General features: G+C 40.1%; 1 protein-coding gene across 1 annotated transcript in view; it reads right to left on the bottom strand.

Moving 5' to 3' along the window:
• The window catches only part of LOC121289295 (BMP/retinoic acid-inducible neural-specific protein 3-like), a 207,985-nt gene that overhangs the window by 81,055 nt on the left and 109,765 nt on the right, over positions 1-17,165 (bottom strand). The window contains exons 3-4 of the mRNA XM_041208600.1: positions 14,300-14,490; positions 4,172-4,350 (exon numbers count right to left, since the gene is read on the bottom strand). Coding sequence (XP_041064534.1) covers positions 4,172-4,350; positions 14,300-14,490 — 370 coding nt within the window. The remainder of the gene's footprint in view (positions 1-4,171; positions 4,351-14,299; positions 14,491-17,165) is intronic.

Below are 17,165 nucleotides of genomic sequence, written 5' to 3' on the forward strand. Positions count from 1 at the left end.
ATCCACTACACATCAGGCACTGTACAACACTATCATTCTGTATCAGATCCATCACGCACCAGACACTGTAGAACACTATAACTCTGTATCAGATCAAGCACACAACAGGCACTGTACAACACTATCACTCTGTACCAGATCCATCACGCACCAGACACTGTACAGCACAATCACTGTGTATCAGATCAAGGACACAATGGGCACTGTACAACACAATCACTCTATATCATATCTACCACACATCAGGCACTGTAGAACACAATCACTGTCTATCAAATTAAGCACACAACAGGCACTGTAGAACACAATCACTCTGTATTAGATCTACCGCACAATAGGTACTGTACAACACAATCATTCTGTATCAGATCAAGCACACAACAGGCACTGTACAGCACAATCACTCTGTATCATTTCTACCATGCATCAGGCACTGTAGAACACTACCACTCTGTATCAGATCAAGCACGCAACAGGCAATGTAGAGCACAATCACTCTGTATCAGATCTACCATGCATCAGGCACAGTACAACACAATCATTTGTGTCAGATCTACTACACAACAGACACTGTAGAACACTATCACTCTATCAGATCTAACACACAACAGGCACTGTACAAAACAATCAACCTGTTTCAGACCTAGCACACACACTGTAAAACTTCAGACAGGTTGGGATAGGCAGGTAGGCAATGGGAAAGCCACCCTCTAGATTTTATGAGCACCCCCCCACCTTCAAATCCACCAATGGGGAAAGCCCAAAACGTAGCCCCTTCTGTCCAAGTCAAATGTTACACTGTTTCACTCACTCGATCCTAAAAGATTGAAAGTTACTTATTAAACCTGGGGACAGAAGTGTACAAGCATTTGCTACCAAAGTTGATCGTGTCCTGACCAAACAGCAATTAAACATGGATTGGCTCAGCCTGTGTTTAGTTAACATTTAGACTTTTCGGCTTTAAAGTGTTCACATCTCCACCTTAAAAACAGCACAACGTATTGTGCACTACATGGTACAACACTCCTATGACAAAATGGTCCAATTTACCTTAAGGAGCAAAACAGTCGATCCACTACAATGAGAGAAATGGCAAACCTAGCAGATTCTACATTCCTGAAATCATACTCCACTTATGGGGGAAAATAACCTTAAAATGGTAAATGCTCCTGAACTGCAGCCTGAAATTGAAAAGCATGTTCCTATCAGTAATACTGCCTGACCAAACAACAGTGAAACTCGTCTTCACATAAGCCTAGCAATTACACCTGGAAAAAGTCATTTTTACCTGTGATCTACTCAGATATTGATTCAAGAACCAAGAGCAATTACACCTTGTAGTATTAAAAGCTATAGCACATTGGACCTGTGGTTTTAAATCGTCACCACTTAATCGGGCAGGGTAGAATGCCCGTTCTTTATAGAAGCTGCCTGATCTTCATTCCACTCATTTCAATGGAATGAAGATCAGGTGAATTCTACAACTGAGGATAGTCCACTCTGCCAGAAGACAACCACTTTGTCTGGGTCACATTGTAGCTAAAGGGAAAACCACTGGAAGCTCAGCATTGCATTAGAAAAGGGTGTAGGCATGAGGTCTGTGCAGGTGAAGCACCCCTGCAAATAGGAGTAGGCACTGAGAAACTCCAGGTTAAGTATCCCTTTAATTAAGTATAGGCACTGAGTCCCTGGTAACTACCCCTTTAAATGCATTACAGCCATGTTAGTTTGTGAAGCCAATGCCAATAAGTTTTATTGAGCATGTTTGCCACTGGATGGGACTTTTGGCCAGGTCAAATTGTATCCGGGCCCATATAAAATCACTGGATCTTTATTCATTATACTCATCATCATGCAGCTCCCTCATTTTGACAGTCAGCTATAGAGAACCCATTCTGGTCAGTGGACCTTCATTGACAATAGGGCAGTAAGGCAGTTTTCCTGATTTTAACCTCGTGCCTCCCCTATTCCCACAAGGCTGGTTGGGTTAAAATTGGGGCCTCTGTTTACTTAACAATAATTGGACTTTGTAGGTTTGAAGTGGCGCATCTTCCTCTTAGCAGTAGGATATTATCTCAAGCTTTATATCATGTAGTAACACGCTATATCATGCCATAATGTTACTGTTCATAGAAAATAGTTTGTTAACTAACTTACCATGAGGAAGGCCTTAGGAAATCTACAGGCATTTTTCAAATGTTGAGGTCAAGGCATTTCTCTCAATATATTCAAGTTTACATGCTAAATCATGTCAGATTCAATTAGAATGGAGCCATCTGTCTCTCAGAATGGAAAGGGATTGCTATAGAAGATAGACCAGGCCTTTCAGGACTAAAAGATCATTAGTGAATGCAGAATGAACTCTCCGTTCTGAAATAGTGGAATGGAAAGACCAGCACCCTTCAACTCACAAGTTCTGATGGATGGGTGCTGTGACAAGTTGATTGTAATGGATAGGGTATTGGTGCTGTGAAGAGTTGGTTGTAATGGATAGGGTATTGGTGCTGTCAGGAGTTGGTTGTAATGGATAGGGTATTGGTGCTGTGAGGAGTTGGTTGTAATGAGTAGGGTTTTGGTGCTGTGAGGAGTTGGTTATAATGGATAGGATACTGTTGCTGGGAGGAGTTGGTTGTAATGGCTAGAGTATTGGTGCTGTGAAGAGTTGGTTGTAATGGATAGAATATTGGTGCTGTGGGGAGTTGATTGTAATAAGTAGGGTTTTGGTGCTGTGAGAAGTTGGTTATAATGGATAGGATACTGTTGCTGGGAGGTGTTGGTTGTAATGGATGGGGTATTGGTGCTGGGAGGTGTTGGTTGTAATGGATAGGGTATTGGTGCTGTGAGGAGTTGGTTGTAATGAATAGCGTATTGATGCTGTCAGAAGTTGGTTGTAAGAGATAGGGTATTGGTGCTGTGAGGAGTTGGTTGTAATGGATAGGGTATTGGTGCTGTCAGGAGTTGCTTGTAATGGATAGGGTATTAGTGCTATGAGGAGTTGCTTGTAATGGATAGAGTATTGGTGCTGTGAGGAGTTGATTGTAATGAGTAGGGTTTTGGTGCTGTGAGGAGTTGGTTATAATGGATAGGATACTGTTGCTGGGAGGAGTTGGTTGTAATGGCTAGAGTATTGGTGCTGTGAGGAGTTGGTTGTAATGGATAGAGTATTGGTGCTGTGAGGAGTTGATTGTAATGAGTAGGGTTTTGGTGCTGTGAGGAGCTGGTTATAATGGATAGGATACTGTTGCTGGGAGGAGTTGGTTGTAATGTATAGGGTATTGGTGCTGGGAGGTGTTGGTTGTAATGAATAGAGTATTGGTGCTGTGAGGAGTTGTTTGCCATGGTTATTTGTGCTGTGAATTGATGATTTAATTGTGATGGGTGGGGGTTGGATGCTGTGAGAATTTTTTTTTGTCATTAATGGGACATTTATGGACGTCAAGGCCAATGTTTACACTCCGGCCTGAATTTCAAAAAGGTGGTGAGCCACCTTCTTGAACCACTGCAGTCCGAGTGGTGTAGGTGCTGTTAGATAGGGAGTCTTATTAGACTTTTGGCTTTTTCAGGAAGGAGTTAAGAGTCAACCCCATTGTTTTGGGTCTGTAGTAGGCCAGACCAGGTAAGCGCAACAAATTTCCTTCCCGAAGGAATGGTTTTTACAATCGTCTCTGATACCAGTTTTTTAATTCCAGATTTATTTCATTAATTGAATTTAAATTCCATCAGTTTCCAGGTAACGGTTTGAACTCATGTCTCTGGGTCATTAGCCCAGAACTCTCTCAATTACTAGTATGCTGACATAATCACTGTTATAAAACTCCTAGAGAACAAGATACACTGGACAGTGGTGGTAGCTTGATATTTTCATGGCGAATGGCAATTTGTGGGTCTGTAATGGGAGTAAAGGAAGATCTATTGACATTTGTTTCAAGTCTTTTTCGAGTGGCCATGACAGAGTGAATGCTTGACGGCTTATCAGTGGAGCAGCTGACAATAATTGTACGACAGAGGAAGGTATTGGCTGGGGTGGAGTTATGGATTGTTAGAGGGTGAATGGTGTGCCCTGTGGACAAAAGAGGGGTGCTATTAAGTATGCCATGTTGTGTCAATTGTGGGTAAGTGATGATAGCAGAAAAGCAAAAACAGTGCCAAGTTTAAGAGTAGGAATGATTACCTTGATTGCTGAAGAGGCAATTTGGATCTCATGGAGTTTACGTAATGTAGTCTCCCGGTCTATGAAATAGGAGGCAGCCAGCTGGTGAAGTGTGTCCAAACTGATAGCGGAATTATTATTGAGTTCAGTTTTCTTATTCAGCTTCTGTTTGTCCACGAAAATAGTCAGCGATTCTTCCCCTGCACAGGAAGGAAAGTGATTAGCAGTCAGAGTATACCTTTGCTACGTTGATGAGATGCAGACAGCTGGGTGACTTTATAAGACAAAAGGGTATCAATTAAGAATGCATTGCTGCTTTATCTCAGGAATCCGAATTAAAATTCCAAGGTAGAAAGGAATAACAATTAACTCTCTCAAAGAAATTAGGCTAAGACGTGGGGGTAGTAACTCTCTATATCTCTCCCTGTGTCCAGTCTCGCATGATTACAAATATTCATTCAAACTGTTGGAGCTCCTAGTTTCTGTTAAACCAAAAGTTAAACTGGTATTACCTATGGTTGGTTCAACTGCTTGGAGCAGAGGTGCCTACATTTACTTACTTGCCTCTGCTCAACACTACTACCAAGATTGACCATTGGAAACCATAATCTTGCCTGGAAGAGAACTGAAAATGAGAATAATGTAATGAAATGCTGAGTGAAACATCACTAGATTTCAGAAACAGAAGTAATGGGAGATACTCTTCGCCCAGTATAGGTGCTCTAATCAAAACTTCAATCTTTCATCTGTTTATACCCTGATGGATCTCCGGCCTACTCCAGCGTTTTCTGATTTGATGTCACTGTTCCGTTGTTTAGTTTTTCTCTTTAATAGGTTTCTGCTTTATCAGATAGAATTTCTTCAAACACAATTTCCTTTCCTGAATTATCGTAAGCATCACATGATCTCTCATTCCTCTGGCACTCGTAATTCCCTTCAATGACCTTGGGCGGGTTATTGTGAAGTGCTGAAATGATGAACTGGGGTGACCTGTAAAATATGCTATGTTTTCTCTCTCCCCATGATACTGGATCACTCCAGGTGGGACTTAAGTCTCATCCCTTTTCAGAGGCTTGAGGTAGGAGGCTGGGGAGTGGGTGATAGCCTTATAACTGTGCAATTTTATTCTAACCTCTACCTGTTTTAGTCCCTCAAAAGGTTTAGTATCATCATTCCTGTACTCACCCTCTGCTGTCTTCAACTCTCCTTACCTGTACAGTTCATCTGTTGCTAATGTAGACAATTAGCTCTCTAATTTGTGACTAAAATTAAAATGACCTTTGTTATTAAAAGATTAAAATGCAAAGAAGCTCTATTCTCCCTTCCGCTCAGTAAACATTATCCAGAAGATAATTACAATCACCGGTCTTTGTATCTGCCTTGACTGAATATATTTGCAATAAAAGGAAAGTATTTGTTTTATATTCTGGTGAATGTATGAAGCAGGATAGGGAGAGGGAGTGCACTCTTAGTTCATGTAAGGTTGAGTAAAGAGCTTTCATTAAGGTAATCGGATAACCAGTGGGAGGGTGATATGATGGGCGAAGGCTTCTTGACCTCAGGGGCTGAAGAGAATGGAAATATCTTTGATGAGGATGATGTGAACTTGACAGTGGTTCAGATGTGCTTACATCACAGTCTATTAACACACGCGGTTTCAGATGCAGCTAAACTATAGTGCTCTGTCTAATTTAAAGGAGCAATGCTATTTTTGGAATCGAATGGCTAATATATTATTTCCACCATAAAATATTAGTTAGAAGAAATATCCAATATAAATGAACATTTTTCCTCAAGTGGGTGGGGAATGAAAAGATCAGAGAAATATAGGCTCCAATATTTGCTGGGGCAATTTCTCTAAGTTTCCCCACTCGAAAGCCAGACTGACTGATAGGAATGGCAGCCTGTCTGAAGGGGAAAAGCTCTGAAAACCTTCCAGCTGAAGAGCAGGCAGTTGAGCAGTGCTGATCAAAGAGTGGACGGCGGGTGGGAGGGGCGGGGGAGGGGTGGTGTTGGTGGACGGGGAGTCAGAGGTGATCACAGGGGAAGGAGATCATATAGGATCAGGGGTGGTCACAGTGGGTAGAGTGGAGCAGTTCAAGCATTCCTGCTGTTCTTGACCCATAAGCAGTGCTGCAAATTTACTTACCTGATGGATCCAGCACTTCTCACATCCTTTATCCGTCTGGTTCCCCACATCCAGGAAAATGTAGACAACAGCAGCAAAACTACAATCCTTCTTAAAATGAAGGCACTCAGCTTCCAGACAAGATTTCAATGGTAAACCCCCTCTGCTGAGAGCAAATTGAACACCTGCTCCTTCTTCCGCCTCAGTTGAAATAGCAATTGGGCAGATTCAAGGTGGCTTGGGTTGCTGGTTGAAATTATTAACATTTTTACTCTCACCCAACTCAGCCCCACCTGTTCTGGGGTTAAAATTACCCCTGTGTAGTCTAAAAAATATACATTTTAATTGACATTCTTCTTTGCCTGAACACCTACATTATAATCTGCAATTGCAACAAGATAATATCAGTATTAATATAGATTAAACAGATTTATACCACCAATAGAATAATTGAAAGGGCAGTATTAAATGCATTAGATGTTTGTCCACTCATATAACTGTGGCAAATTGCTTGGGTTATGTTAGGAACAAAGTATAGCTTTAAGTTTCATTTATATTTTATATTTGGGTGTTAAGAAAAGTAAAATCTGGTTTTAGTTTCATTTAGAGGTTTTTGTGAGCTGGGTGCCAGAAAGTCTGGGGCCCTGTTTATTTACAAGCATTTTAATGAAGTTTTACAACTCTTGAAGTGAAGAGATGGGTTACCAATGGGGTTGGTAGTTTAGGGAAGTTAAAAAAAACATAAAGTAGAAATAATTGTGCTGGTACTGAATGACAGGGGTACAGAGAGACAGGTAAACACAGAAGGCCAGTCATTTAGTGTGTGTATACCAGACAGTGCAGGCAGAAGGTCTAACCTCTCTGATAGGAAATCCTGCAAGCCTGCTGGGGAACTGAGTTTGGGGAACTCATGTGTTTGTTCTGAAGTTGAAATAATAGTGAGTTTAGATTGTGGTTTATGGGTGCCCCAGGGAGAGATACCAGCTGAAGAAAAGCATCTAGTGAATGCTTAGTAGTCCACTGGAGGGAGAAAAAACTGCAACTGAACTAACCCAAGCATGAAACTCTGGTGTTGAGACAGTGGTAAATCTTCATTAAGATTTTGTGGCTGTAAGGGTTGCTGAGATAAAAGGACTGGTGTGAGCTTGAGTCATTTTCTGGTATCTGAATTGAAATCTTTCCAACGTTTTTGTCTAGCATAATGTAGTTCATTTTTTTCTAGTTTAATAAATGTTTTACTCTTTGTGTTAAAAGTATACTGGGAGATTCTTGTGAATTTGTTCAGTAACTGACCTTCACAGTTTCTAAATAAAAAAAACAAATTTAGGATCTACCAAGCCAGGTTTCACTCTGGGATCTGACTTATCCAGTATGAACATCAGCTGGGATCATAGCAAAGTGGGGGCTCTTGCAGGATTAAAAATCCTTGAATTTCAGTGGGATCTGCAAATCCTTAAAGAAACCAGTACATATAGGCACTGGGCATAGGAACAGGATTTGCTGTGAAGCATCTTACATGGGTTGGAATTCAAAAATGACTTTGACTGTTGCTAAGACTTTTCTGAGAGCAGAAGCTGTAACAGTAGATTACTTGAAACGATTTGGCTAAGGCTAAACCGAGAGTGGTGGCAAATAAATTGTAGGTAGAAATAAAAGCAGAATTTCATAAGGGTGATAGGATCAAAATAATTGCCTGGTGTTTACAATTAAAAGGCGAGACACCTGAAATTGGTGTGTCACAGCGAGAGCTAGCAAACATTCAGTTGCAAATGAAACAGCTTCAGGTAGAAAAACAAAAAGAGATGAAAAAAGTTGAACTGGAGGAAAAAGGGAGAGAAAGGAAAATGAAAAAAAAAATTAGAAAGAAAGGAGAAAGAAATAGAAAGGGCAAAAGAAATGGAAATGATAAAGCTTGAACTGGAAAAAGAGGAGAAAGGAAAAGCAGAAGAAAGATTGAAAGAAATGGGGATCCAAAAGCTTAAGTTTGAATTTCAAAGAGAGAAAGAAATCAGACAACAGGCCTTGGGGAGAGAAAAGCTTAGAATAAAGGAAGAAAGAGGAGATAATAGTTCAGCTGATGATCCTGATTCCATTAAAGATTTTGATTTAACCAAAAACTGCCATTTAGTGCCTACATTTACAGAGGATGGAGATGAAAGATATTTCACCTCAATTGAAAAGTTAGCCGTGAAGTTGAAGTGGCCAAAAGATGCTTGGACATTAATGTTACAATTGTTACATAGCTGATAGGTACAGCTATGAGTGTGTATACCAGTCTGTCAGAAGAGCAATGTGCAGACTATGAAGTGGTTAAAAGGTCAATACTCAATTTTAAAAATTTATTCTTTCGTTGGATATGGATGTCACCGGCAAGGTCAGCATTTGTTGCCCATCTCTAATTGCCCTTGAACTGGATGGCTTACCGCACTATTTCAGAGAACAGTTAAGAGTCAACCACATTGCTGTAGGTCTGGAATCACATGTAGGTCAGACCAAATAAGGATGGCAGATTCCCTTCTCTAAAGGACATTAGTGCACCAGTTGGGTATTTATGATAGTGGTTTAATGGTCACCATTACTGAGACTAGGTTTTCAATTCCAGACTAATACTTGAATTAAATCCTACCAGCTGCCATGATGGGATTTGAACTGTTGTCCCCAGAACATTAGCCGCTGGATTATTAATCCAGTGACAATACCACTACACTAACATCTCTCCCATCAATGCTTATGAGCTTGTCCATGAAGCTTATCAATTAAGGTTTAGGACCATAAGAAAGAAACCTAATCAGATAGTTGTACAATTTGCAAGAAAAAAAATGTTATGGGATCTGTGGTTTTGACACTGAAGTTAGAGAAAACTTTTGAGAATGTGAGAAAAATCATAAATATGGAAGAATTCTGAAATAGTATTCCAGTAACCATTAAGACTTACTTCAATGAGCATCAAGTATCAAAGATGCGAGACGTAGCAGTTTTGACTGACACCGATGATATCTCACACAGTTACTTGTAGAGAAATGATCATATAGGAATCAACAAGGAAACTGGAGAAATAGAAAATCTGGGGATGGAAAAGGTACTAGCTCTAGGGAACAAACAGAAGGATGCTAAAATAATAAAGGGGATAGGCTAGAACCTGAAAGTGATGTAAAGAAACAAACATGTTTGCATTGTAATAAGACTGGACATACTCAAACTAATTGCTGGAAATTAAATGGGAAAGCTATTGCAAGAAAGCCTCAGAAAAGGTTGTTACAGGAAAAGAAATGGGTATTAAAATCATGGCAGTGGTACAGGTGAAATGTGTTCCATCAGAACCTACTAGGAAGGAGGATATGGCTCAGGATTGTCAAGAGAATTCTTCCTTGATTACTGCTAAAGAAAGTCAGGCTACCGGAGGCTCTGGGTCTTTTATTCCAAAGAGAGATGTGTTCCCTTACTCCTCCAACAAAATAAGTAAATACGTTATGGAAAGGTTTAAAGATTTTGTTTATAGTGGGCAGGCATTCCCTTATTCTTCTAATCAAGGAGGCAAACCAATAAAGATATTGAGGGACACTGGAGCAAGTCAGTCAGTGATGCCTGGCAGATAGTACAATTTGTCTTCCAGAGGGGCTAATGAAGAGAAAATTATTAACTGGAGGTACATGAGGAGGTTATAAACTGGTTCCATTATACAGAGTTGGATGAAAGAGTGATTTATTGAGTGGGAAAGTTGCAGTTGGACGAGTGCATCAAATCCCGAGAGAAGGAATTGATTTTATTTTGGGGAATGACCTGGTTGGTTCAATAATATTAGCCTCACCGAGGGTGTTGGAACATCCAATGGGAGTGAAAGAAACTGAGATACTACAGGAAGAACACTTTGGATTGTACTAGATCTCAGGTCCATAAAATTAGACAGGAAGAAGAAGAAACTATACAAGAGGGAGATGATTTGAAATTCAGTTATCTGACAGTATTTTTGAAAATGTAAGTGAAAAGGAAGAAGGTAAAGGGAATGTGGCTGACATGTTTAACCCAACTTCTTCAGTAGAAATGCAATAGACTGATTCTGAGTTGAGAGAGCTGTGTCAGCCTACTCAGAGACTGAATCAGAACCAATACCAGAGTGTTATTATTTAAAGGACATAGTGCTAATGAGGAAATGGGGACCACCTCAAAGGCCAGCTGATGAGGAATGGACAATAATTCATCAAGTGTTAGTTCCATCTGAGTATCATAACAACATTTTACAAGTGGCTCACAACATTCCAATGGCTGGTCACTTAAGCATTAGGAAAACACAGGCTAAAATGCTGAAACATTTTTTATTGGCCAGGGTTGCATAAAGACTTAGTTAAACTCTGCCAGACATGTCATACATTTCAGGTAGTGGCAAAACCCCAATCATCAATTAAACCTTCACCTGTAATTCCAATACCATCTTTTGAAGAACTGCTTAGCAGGGTCTTAATGGATTGTGTAGGACCCCCTGCCTAAAACCAGAAGTGGGGATCAGTATCTTTTAACAATTAAGGATGTTTCAATGCGATTTCCTGAGGCAGTGCCTTTGGGGAAAATTACAGCAAAAATAGTAGAGAAAAAGTTAGTTCAATTCTTTACAATATATGGATTACATTAGGGGATATAATCAGATCAAGATTCAAATTTTATGTCACAAATATTCAAAGAAATAATATATAGTTTTGGAATAAAACAATTTAAATCTTCAGCTTATCACCCAAAATCGCAAGGAGCATTAGAATGGTGGCATCAAACCTTAAGGATCGCGATTAAAACCTATCATCAGGATTGTCCTAATGATTGGATAAAGGAATTCCATTTTCACTGTTTACCATTAGGGATGCCCCTAATGAGTCCACAGGATTCAGTCTTTTTGAACTGATATATGGGCATGAGGTGAGAAGACCCCTTAAATTAATGAGAGATAAAATTATAAAGCAAACGTTCAGAGACCACACTTTTAACTTACATGTCAAATTTCCAGGAAAGATTAACCAAAGTGTGTGAATTGGCCAAAGAACATTTGAAAATTGTTCACCAAACAATGAAAGCTAGAGCAGATTAAAATACCAAAGCTTGAAATTTTGTTGCTGGAGACAAGGTGTTACTGTTGTTACCTGTCTCTGGTGAACCATTGAAAGTGAGGTTTACTAAGACCTGATCAAATCAAAGAGAAACTCAACAATTTAAATTATATAGTCAGTACTCCAGACAAGGAAAAGTCAACGAGTGTGTCATGTTAATTTTTAAAGCGATGTTTTGACAGGAAAGATAGTCAGGATAGGAGTGTTTTTACACTGGTGAAAGAAGTATGGAGTAAAATAAAATTATCAGGGTGATCTGAGAATGAATCAGAAGTTGAAAATTCTAAAGTTGATCCTCCAGTAATTGGATTGGAAAACACAGGTGCTTAAAAAATTAGATGTAATATTATACTATTTTCCAGAAAACTGTCGTGGTGACTTACGAAAGCTATTACAAACTCAGAAATCGATTTGTGTAAATAGGCAGGAAAAGCATCTTTGGCCATACATGATGTTAATGTGGGAGATGCATCAGCCATAAAGCAACACCCATACAGTCTCAATTCAGAGGAAGATTGGACAAGCAAGATTCATTACAAAAATTGATTTATTGAAAGGGTATTGGCCAGTTCCATTGACAAATATGGCTAAAGAAATATCAGCTTTTGTAACTCCGAATGGACTTACTCAATGTAAAGTCATGCATTTTGGAATTAAGAATGCACCAGCAACTTTTCAAAAATTAACCAACAAGGATTATACAACTGTGTTGTATATATTGATCATTTGGTTGTGTTCAGCCAAACCTGGGGGGAGCATTTGCAACACTTCAATTAATTGTTTGTTCAGTTACAAAGGGCTAATTTGGTCATAAACCAGAGCTAATTTGATCATTAGCAAAAGTGACTTGTTTGGGCCAGACTGTGGGACAAGGCAAAGTAGCAACAGCGAAGCAAAAATAAGGGTTATCGTGGATTTTCCAGTGCCTAAGACAAAAATGTGGCATATAGGCACGAGTGAATTCTAACGGAAGCTTGTTTCGAATTTCATCAATGTAGTAGCTTCCTTGACAAGCTTGTTAAAGAAAGGCAAGTAATTTGAATGGATAGAGTGCCTTTGACAGTTTGAAAGCTGTACCAACTACCGCACCGGTTTTAGCAGCACCGAATTATGTTAAGCAATTTAAACTGACCGTTAATGCCAGTGACATAGGGATTGCTGCAGCTTTATTACAGGAGGACAAGATGGGGATTGAACAGCCAGTCAGTTGCTTTTCTCGAAAGTTAAGTTCTTGCCAGCATAAATACTCAACTGCGGAAAAAGAGACTTTGAATTTGGTGTTGGCTCTACAACATTTTGAAATCTATATATCCAACAGCTCTGCAAAGTCTGTTATTTATACAGACCATAATCCTTTAAACATTTTAGCAAAGTTTCATGCCAAAAAACTGAAACTATTTCATTGGAACCATTCAATTACAACCATACAATCTGAAAATCATTCATGCAGCAGGAAGAGGCAATAGGGTAGAAGATGCTTTATCTAAAGCAACTATGAAGGAACTAGAATGTCGTGATCAAAATGGACTTAAGTGGAATATGATTTATGTGGAAAAGTCCTTGTGTAGTTGATGTAAATACATTGTTACTGCCAGAGTAAAATCTGTATAAGTTAAATAGATATAACGATAGGAGATTGTAATAGAAAATGAAAATGCCTCTGAACGATGCCTTTTCATTTTTTTTCTACAGGTAGGTGTTAGGAAAAATGTAAAGCTTGAAGTTTAATTTACATTTTGTATTTGTGTGTTAAGAAAGGCAAAATCTGATTTTAGTTTCATTTAGAGATTTTTGAGAGTCTGGGGCTCTCTTTGCATACATGCATTTTTAATAAGGTTTTACAGCTCTTGAATTGAAGAGATGGGATACCAAGGGGTTGGTAGTTTAGTAAAGTTAAAAAAAATATATAAAGTAGAAATAATTGTGCAGTTGCCTAACAACAGGGGTCCAGAGAATCACAGAGAGTAGTCAGTTGGTGTGTGCAAACCAGAGATTGCTGGCAGAAGGTCTAACCTCTCTAAGAAGAAATCCTGCAAACCTGTTGGGAACTGAGTTTAGGGAACTCACGTGTTTGCTCTGATGTTGAAGTAATAGTGAGTTTAGATTGCGGTTTTTGGGTGTCTCAAGGAGCGATACCATCTGAAGAAAAGCATCTAGTGAATGCTCAGAAGCCTGCCTGAAGAAAACTGTTTGAAACTGAGCTAACCCAAGCAAGAGACCTTGGTGTTGAGATAGTGGCAAATCTTCACTGGGGTTTTGTGTCTGTAAGGGTTGCTGGGATAAAAGGACTAGTGTGAGTTTGAATAATTTTCTGGTATCTGTACTGAAATCTTTCCAACCTTATTGTCTAGTGTAATATGGTTTATTTTTTCTAGTTTAATAAATGTTTCAATCTTTGTGTTAACAGTACACTGCCAGACTCTTGTGAATGTGTTCAGTAACTGACCTCTACAGTTTTTAAATGAAAAACAAAGTTAGGATCTACCAAGACAGGTTTCACTCTGGGATCTGACTTGTCCGGTCTTAACATCAGCTGGGATCATAGCAGTTGCCGCTGCTAATTTATTAATCTTAGAATATTTCTGATCTGCTAGCATCAGGTCATAAGGAATTTAACTTGTGTCATCCAAAGATTCTTGAGGGAGGCAGGGAAATAATAGCTCCATTCTTGACATGACAGTTACAACTCTGCCTTCTTGAACTGCTGCAGTCCATGTGGTATAGGTACACCCACAGTGCTGTTAGCGAGGGAGTTCCAGGATTTTGACTCAACGACTGTGATTGAGAACAGAAATGTCCTCCTCAGATATTATAAACGATAAAGAGCAAGGTACAGCCTTCAGTACAACACACTAGAATGGCTGAATTTGTTCACTATTTCAGCAGTAACATGAGAAAATGTTTTAATTGGTTGTTATGATGTTTTACCTCCAAGCGTTCCAGATAGTAAAAAGTGAGTGCCATACTTCTTGATCAGGTTATCGATTATCTGTTGCGGACTTGGTCTCCGTCCCAATAGACGTATATTCCTGATAAACTCTGGAGCTAGAGGCAAATCTGAGCCCAAAAAATCTCTTCTTTCCACTGCCAGATTATTCACCTTCCATCGACCAAACTCTCTGTCAACAGAAACACACACATTACAAAAGTGGATAAACCAACCCACTTTGCACAGGAGAGGCTATTCATAACAAATGCTCAGCATTTACATTCCATACAACTCTCTTGCTCAATAGATTAGCACATAGACCAGCCTTATCTTAATGGTTTTTGGAAAAAAAATTATTTTAATCCAACAGATGATCACAGAGTGGCAATGAGTTTCAGATGAGGGAGATCTCACATAAATAAACCTGTCCTCTGGCTCCATACTGTGCCCTGGCCCAATTTAGTGACTGAAATAATGATGACCTGAATCTTGTGGTCAGCAGCGAAGCAGAGATGTACGCCACGGACTATGTTTAAAACTTGGTCCCTAACTTTCCCACAGACTTCAGGAGGAACATGCTGTCCTGGTTACAACATAGGTCTATTGATGAGGTGAGAAGGGAGAGCGAGTGATGAGGTACAATCCTAGCAAAGCCACACTTCTTTTGATGTCACCCCTTGAGGTCTGCTTTTAGCTCAATGACAGATAACTGTTTTTAATCATTTTAAATGTTTTCTTTGATGTACTTTTAATTCTAGCTCCCCAAACTGGCATCAGGCCACGCCTATCACCCCACCCCACCCCGACTCCACCACACCCAGGTCCGCTCCCATCCCCACAAATGGCAAACCCACATAGCCCGCCGGCTTTGCTCACCACCCCCCCCCCACCCCACACCCAGCCCCACCACTACCCCGGCATCCTTGGCTCTATTCATCAACACCACCCACCCAGCAACCCCGGCTCAACTTATTCACACCCCCTCTCCCCCCCAGCCAACAACTCTGTTTATCACCCCCTGCCTTCCCCCCAGCATCCTTGACTTTGCTCAACCCCCACCCACCCCCACCCCAGCACCCCTGGCTCTGTTCATCAATACAACCCCCTCCCCCACCAGCAATCCCAGCTCGGCTTATCCATACCCCCACCTGCCAACCTCCTGTCCATCACACCCGGCACACTTGGCTCTGTTTATCACTCACTGCCTTCCCCATCAACCCCAGCTTTGCTCAACCTCAACATCTATCCCCCCTGCACCACCACCCACACTCCCCAACACCAAAACCAACCCAGCTCTGCTCACATCTGCCCCCTGGCTGTCCTTCCAAATCTGACACCCCCAGCTCCCTTCACCAGCACCCTCATCTACCCACCCCCACCCAGCTTCCTCTACCCTGAGTATTTCCAGCACTTTGTTTTATTTCAGATTTCCAGTATTTGCAATATTTTGCTTTTGCATCATTATGTTACATTCTGTTCTCATTCACTTTTTCCTTTGAAACTTACTTGAAGTGTCTGTTTGTGGTAAAAGTATTCTAAACCAATATCACACTGCAGTTTAGTTACCATCATGCTGCCTTCAGCCACCTGAATATTACCTACCAACGAATCCCCATCTGACCACATTCTTTATTGAATTAATCTTTATCATGCAGATCCATGAGTTATGTTTGTAGATCTTGTTTTTATTCTTTCATGATATATTGGCATCGCTGGAAAGGCCAACATTTGTTGTCCATCCCTAATTGCCCTCGAACTGAGTGGCTTGCTCGGCCATTGCAGAGGGCAGTTAAGAGTCAAGCATATTTTTGTGGGTCTGGAGCCACATGTAGGCCAGACTGGGTAAGGATGGCAAATTTCCTTCCCCAAAGGGCATTAATGAACCAAATAGGTATTTACAACAATAGATGCTAGTTTCATGGTCACCATTACTGAGGCGAAATTTATATTCCAGGTTTATTAACCAAATTGAAATTTCATTAGCTGCTGCGGTGGGATTTGAACCCATGGACCCAGCACATGACCTGGGTCTCTGGATTACTAGTCCAGCACCACTACTACTAAGCCACTGTCTCCCCTACCATGCCAATTTTGGTGTTTGTGAGTTAATAGCCCACCTTGTATCAGGCGTTTTGCCATTTCCAAACGTGTAATTGAGATTGAAGCTGTAAAGGTCTAAAGCAGAGAAGGATGAATCTGCCCATAAGAGTTGACAATATTAGTAAAAGAGGATATGCCTTTAGTTAGGGCTGGAGAACTTCGCTAAAAGAAGGGATCATGTTGCAATTGAGAATGGAGCTGGTAATGTCAGTTGAAAAGAGGAGGTTTGTTTGCAATCAGCAATGGAGCTCAAAGGCTCTGTTACAGAAAGCAAATATGACTATAATTAGGAATTGATTAAGAGCCCCCTCTCAAAGAAAGTAGACAACAGCTTTTTGCATGGTGATGCTAATGCTTAGTTAATGACTGCAGAGACAAGAAGGAATGGTCACTTGGAATTATAAATAATAGATCCTACCTTTCAAGTCGACAAAGATTCTTAGAGGGGGTAATGAAATTATTAAGTGATAGTAAGTGGCCAATTCAAGGAAATAATTGACTTAGATTTTCAGAAGCCAATTGGCATATTCTCACGAGAAACAAAGACAATTTAGGTTTTGTAGAATGTATGGTAAATTAGTTAATTGCATTGAAAACAGGTTCAGCGATAGATCATGGAATGTGATTTTAAGTGGAGAAAATTCTTGGTCAAACAGGAGTATCCTGTTGTGCAGGACAGACTATTACTCACATTATTAATAAATAACGTGTAGAAGGCTGCTTCAAATGTATTATAAAATTAGCTGATGAAAATACAGAGCTGCA

This window comes from Carcharodon carcharias, chromosome 16 (genome assembly GCF_017639515.1).
Source record: "Carcharodon carcharias isolate sCarCar2 chromosome 16, sCarCar2.pri, whole genome shotgun sequence".
NCBI classification, from domain to species: Eukaryota; Metazoa; Chordata; class Chondrichthyes; order Lamniformes; family Lamnidae; genus Carcharodon; species Carcharodon carcharias.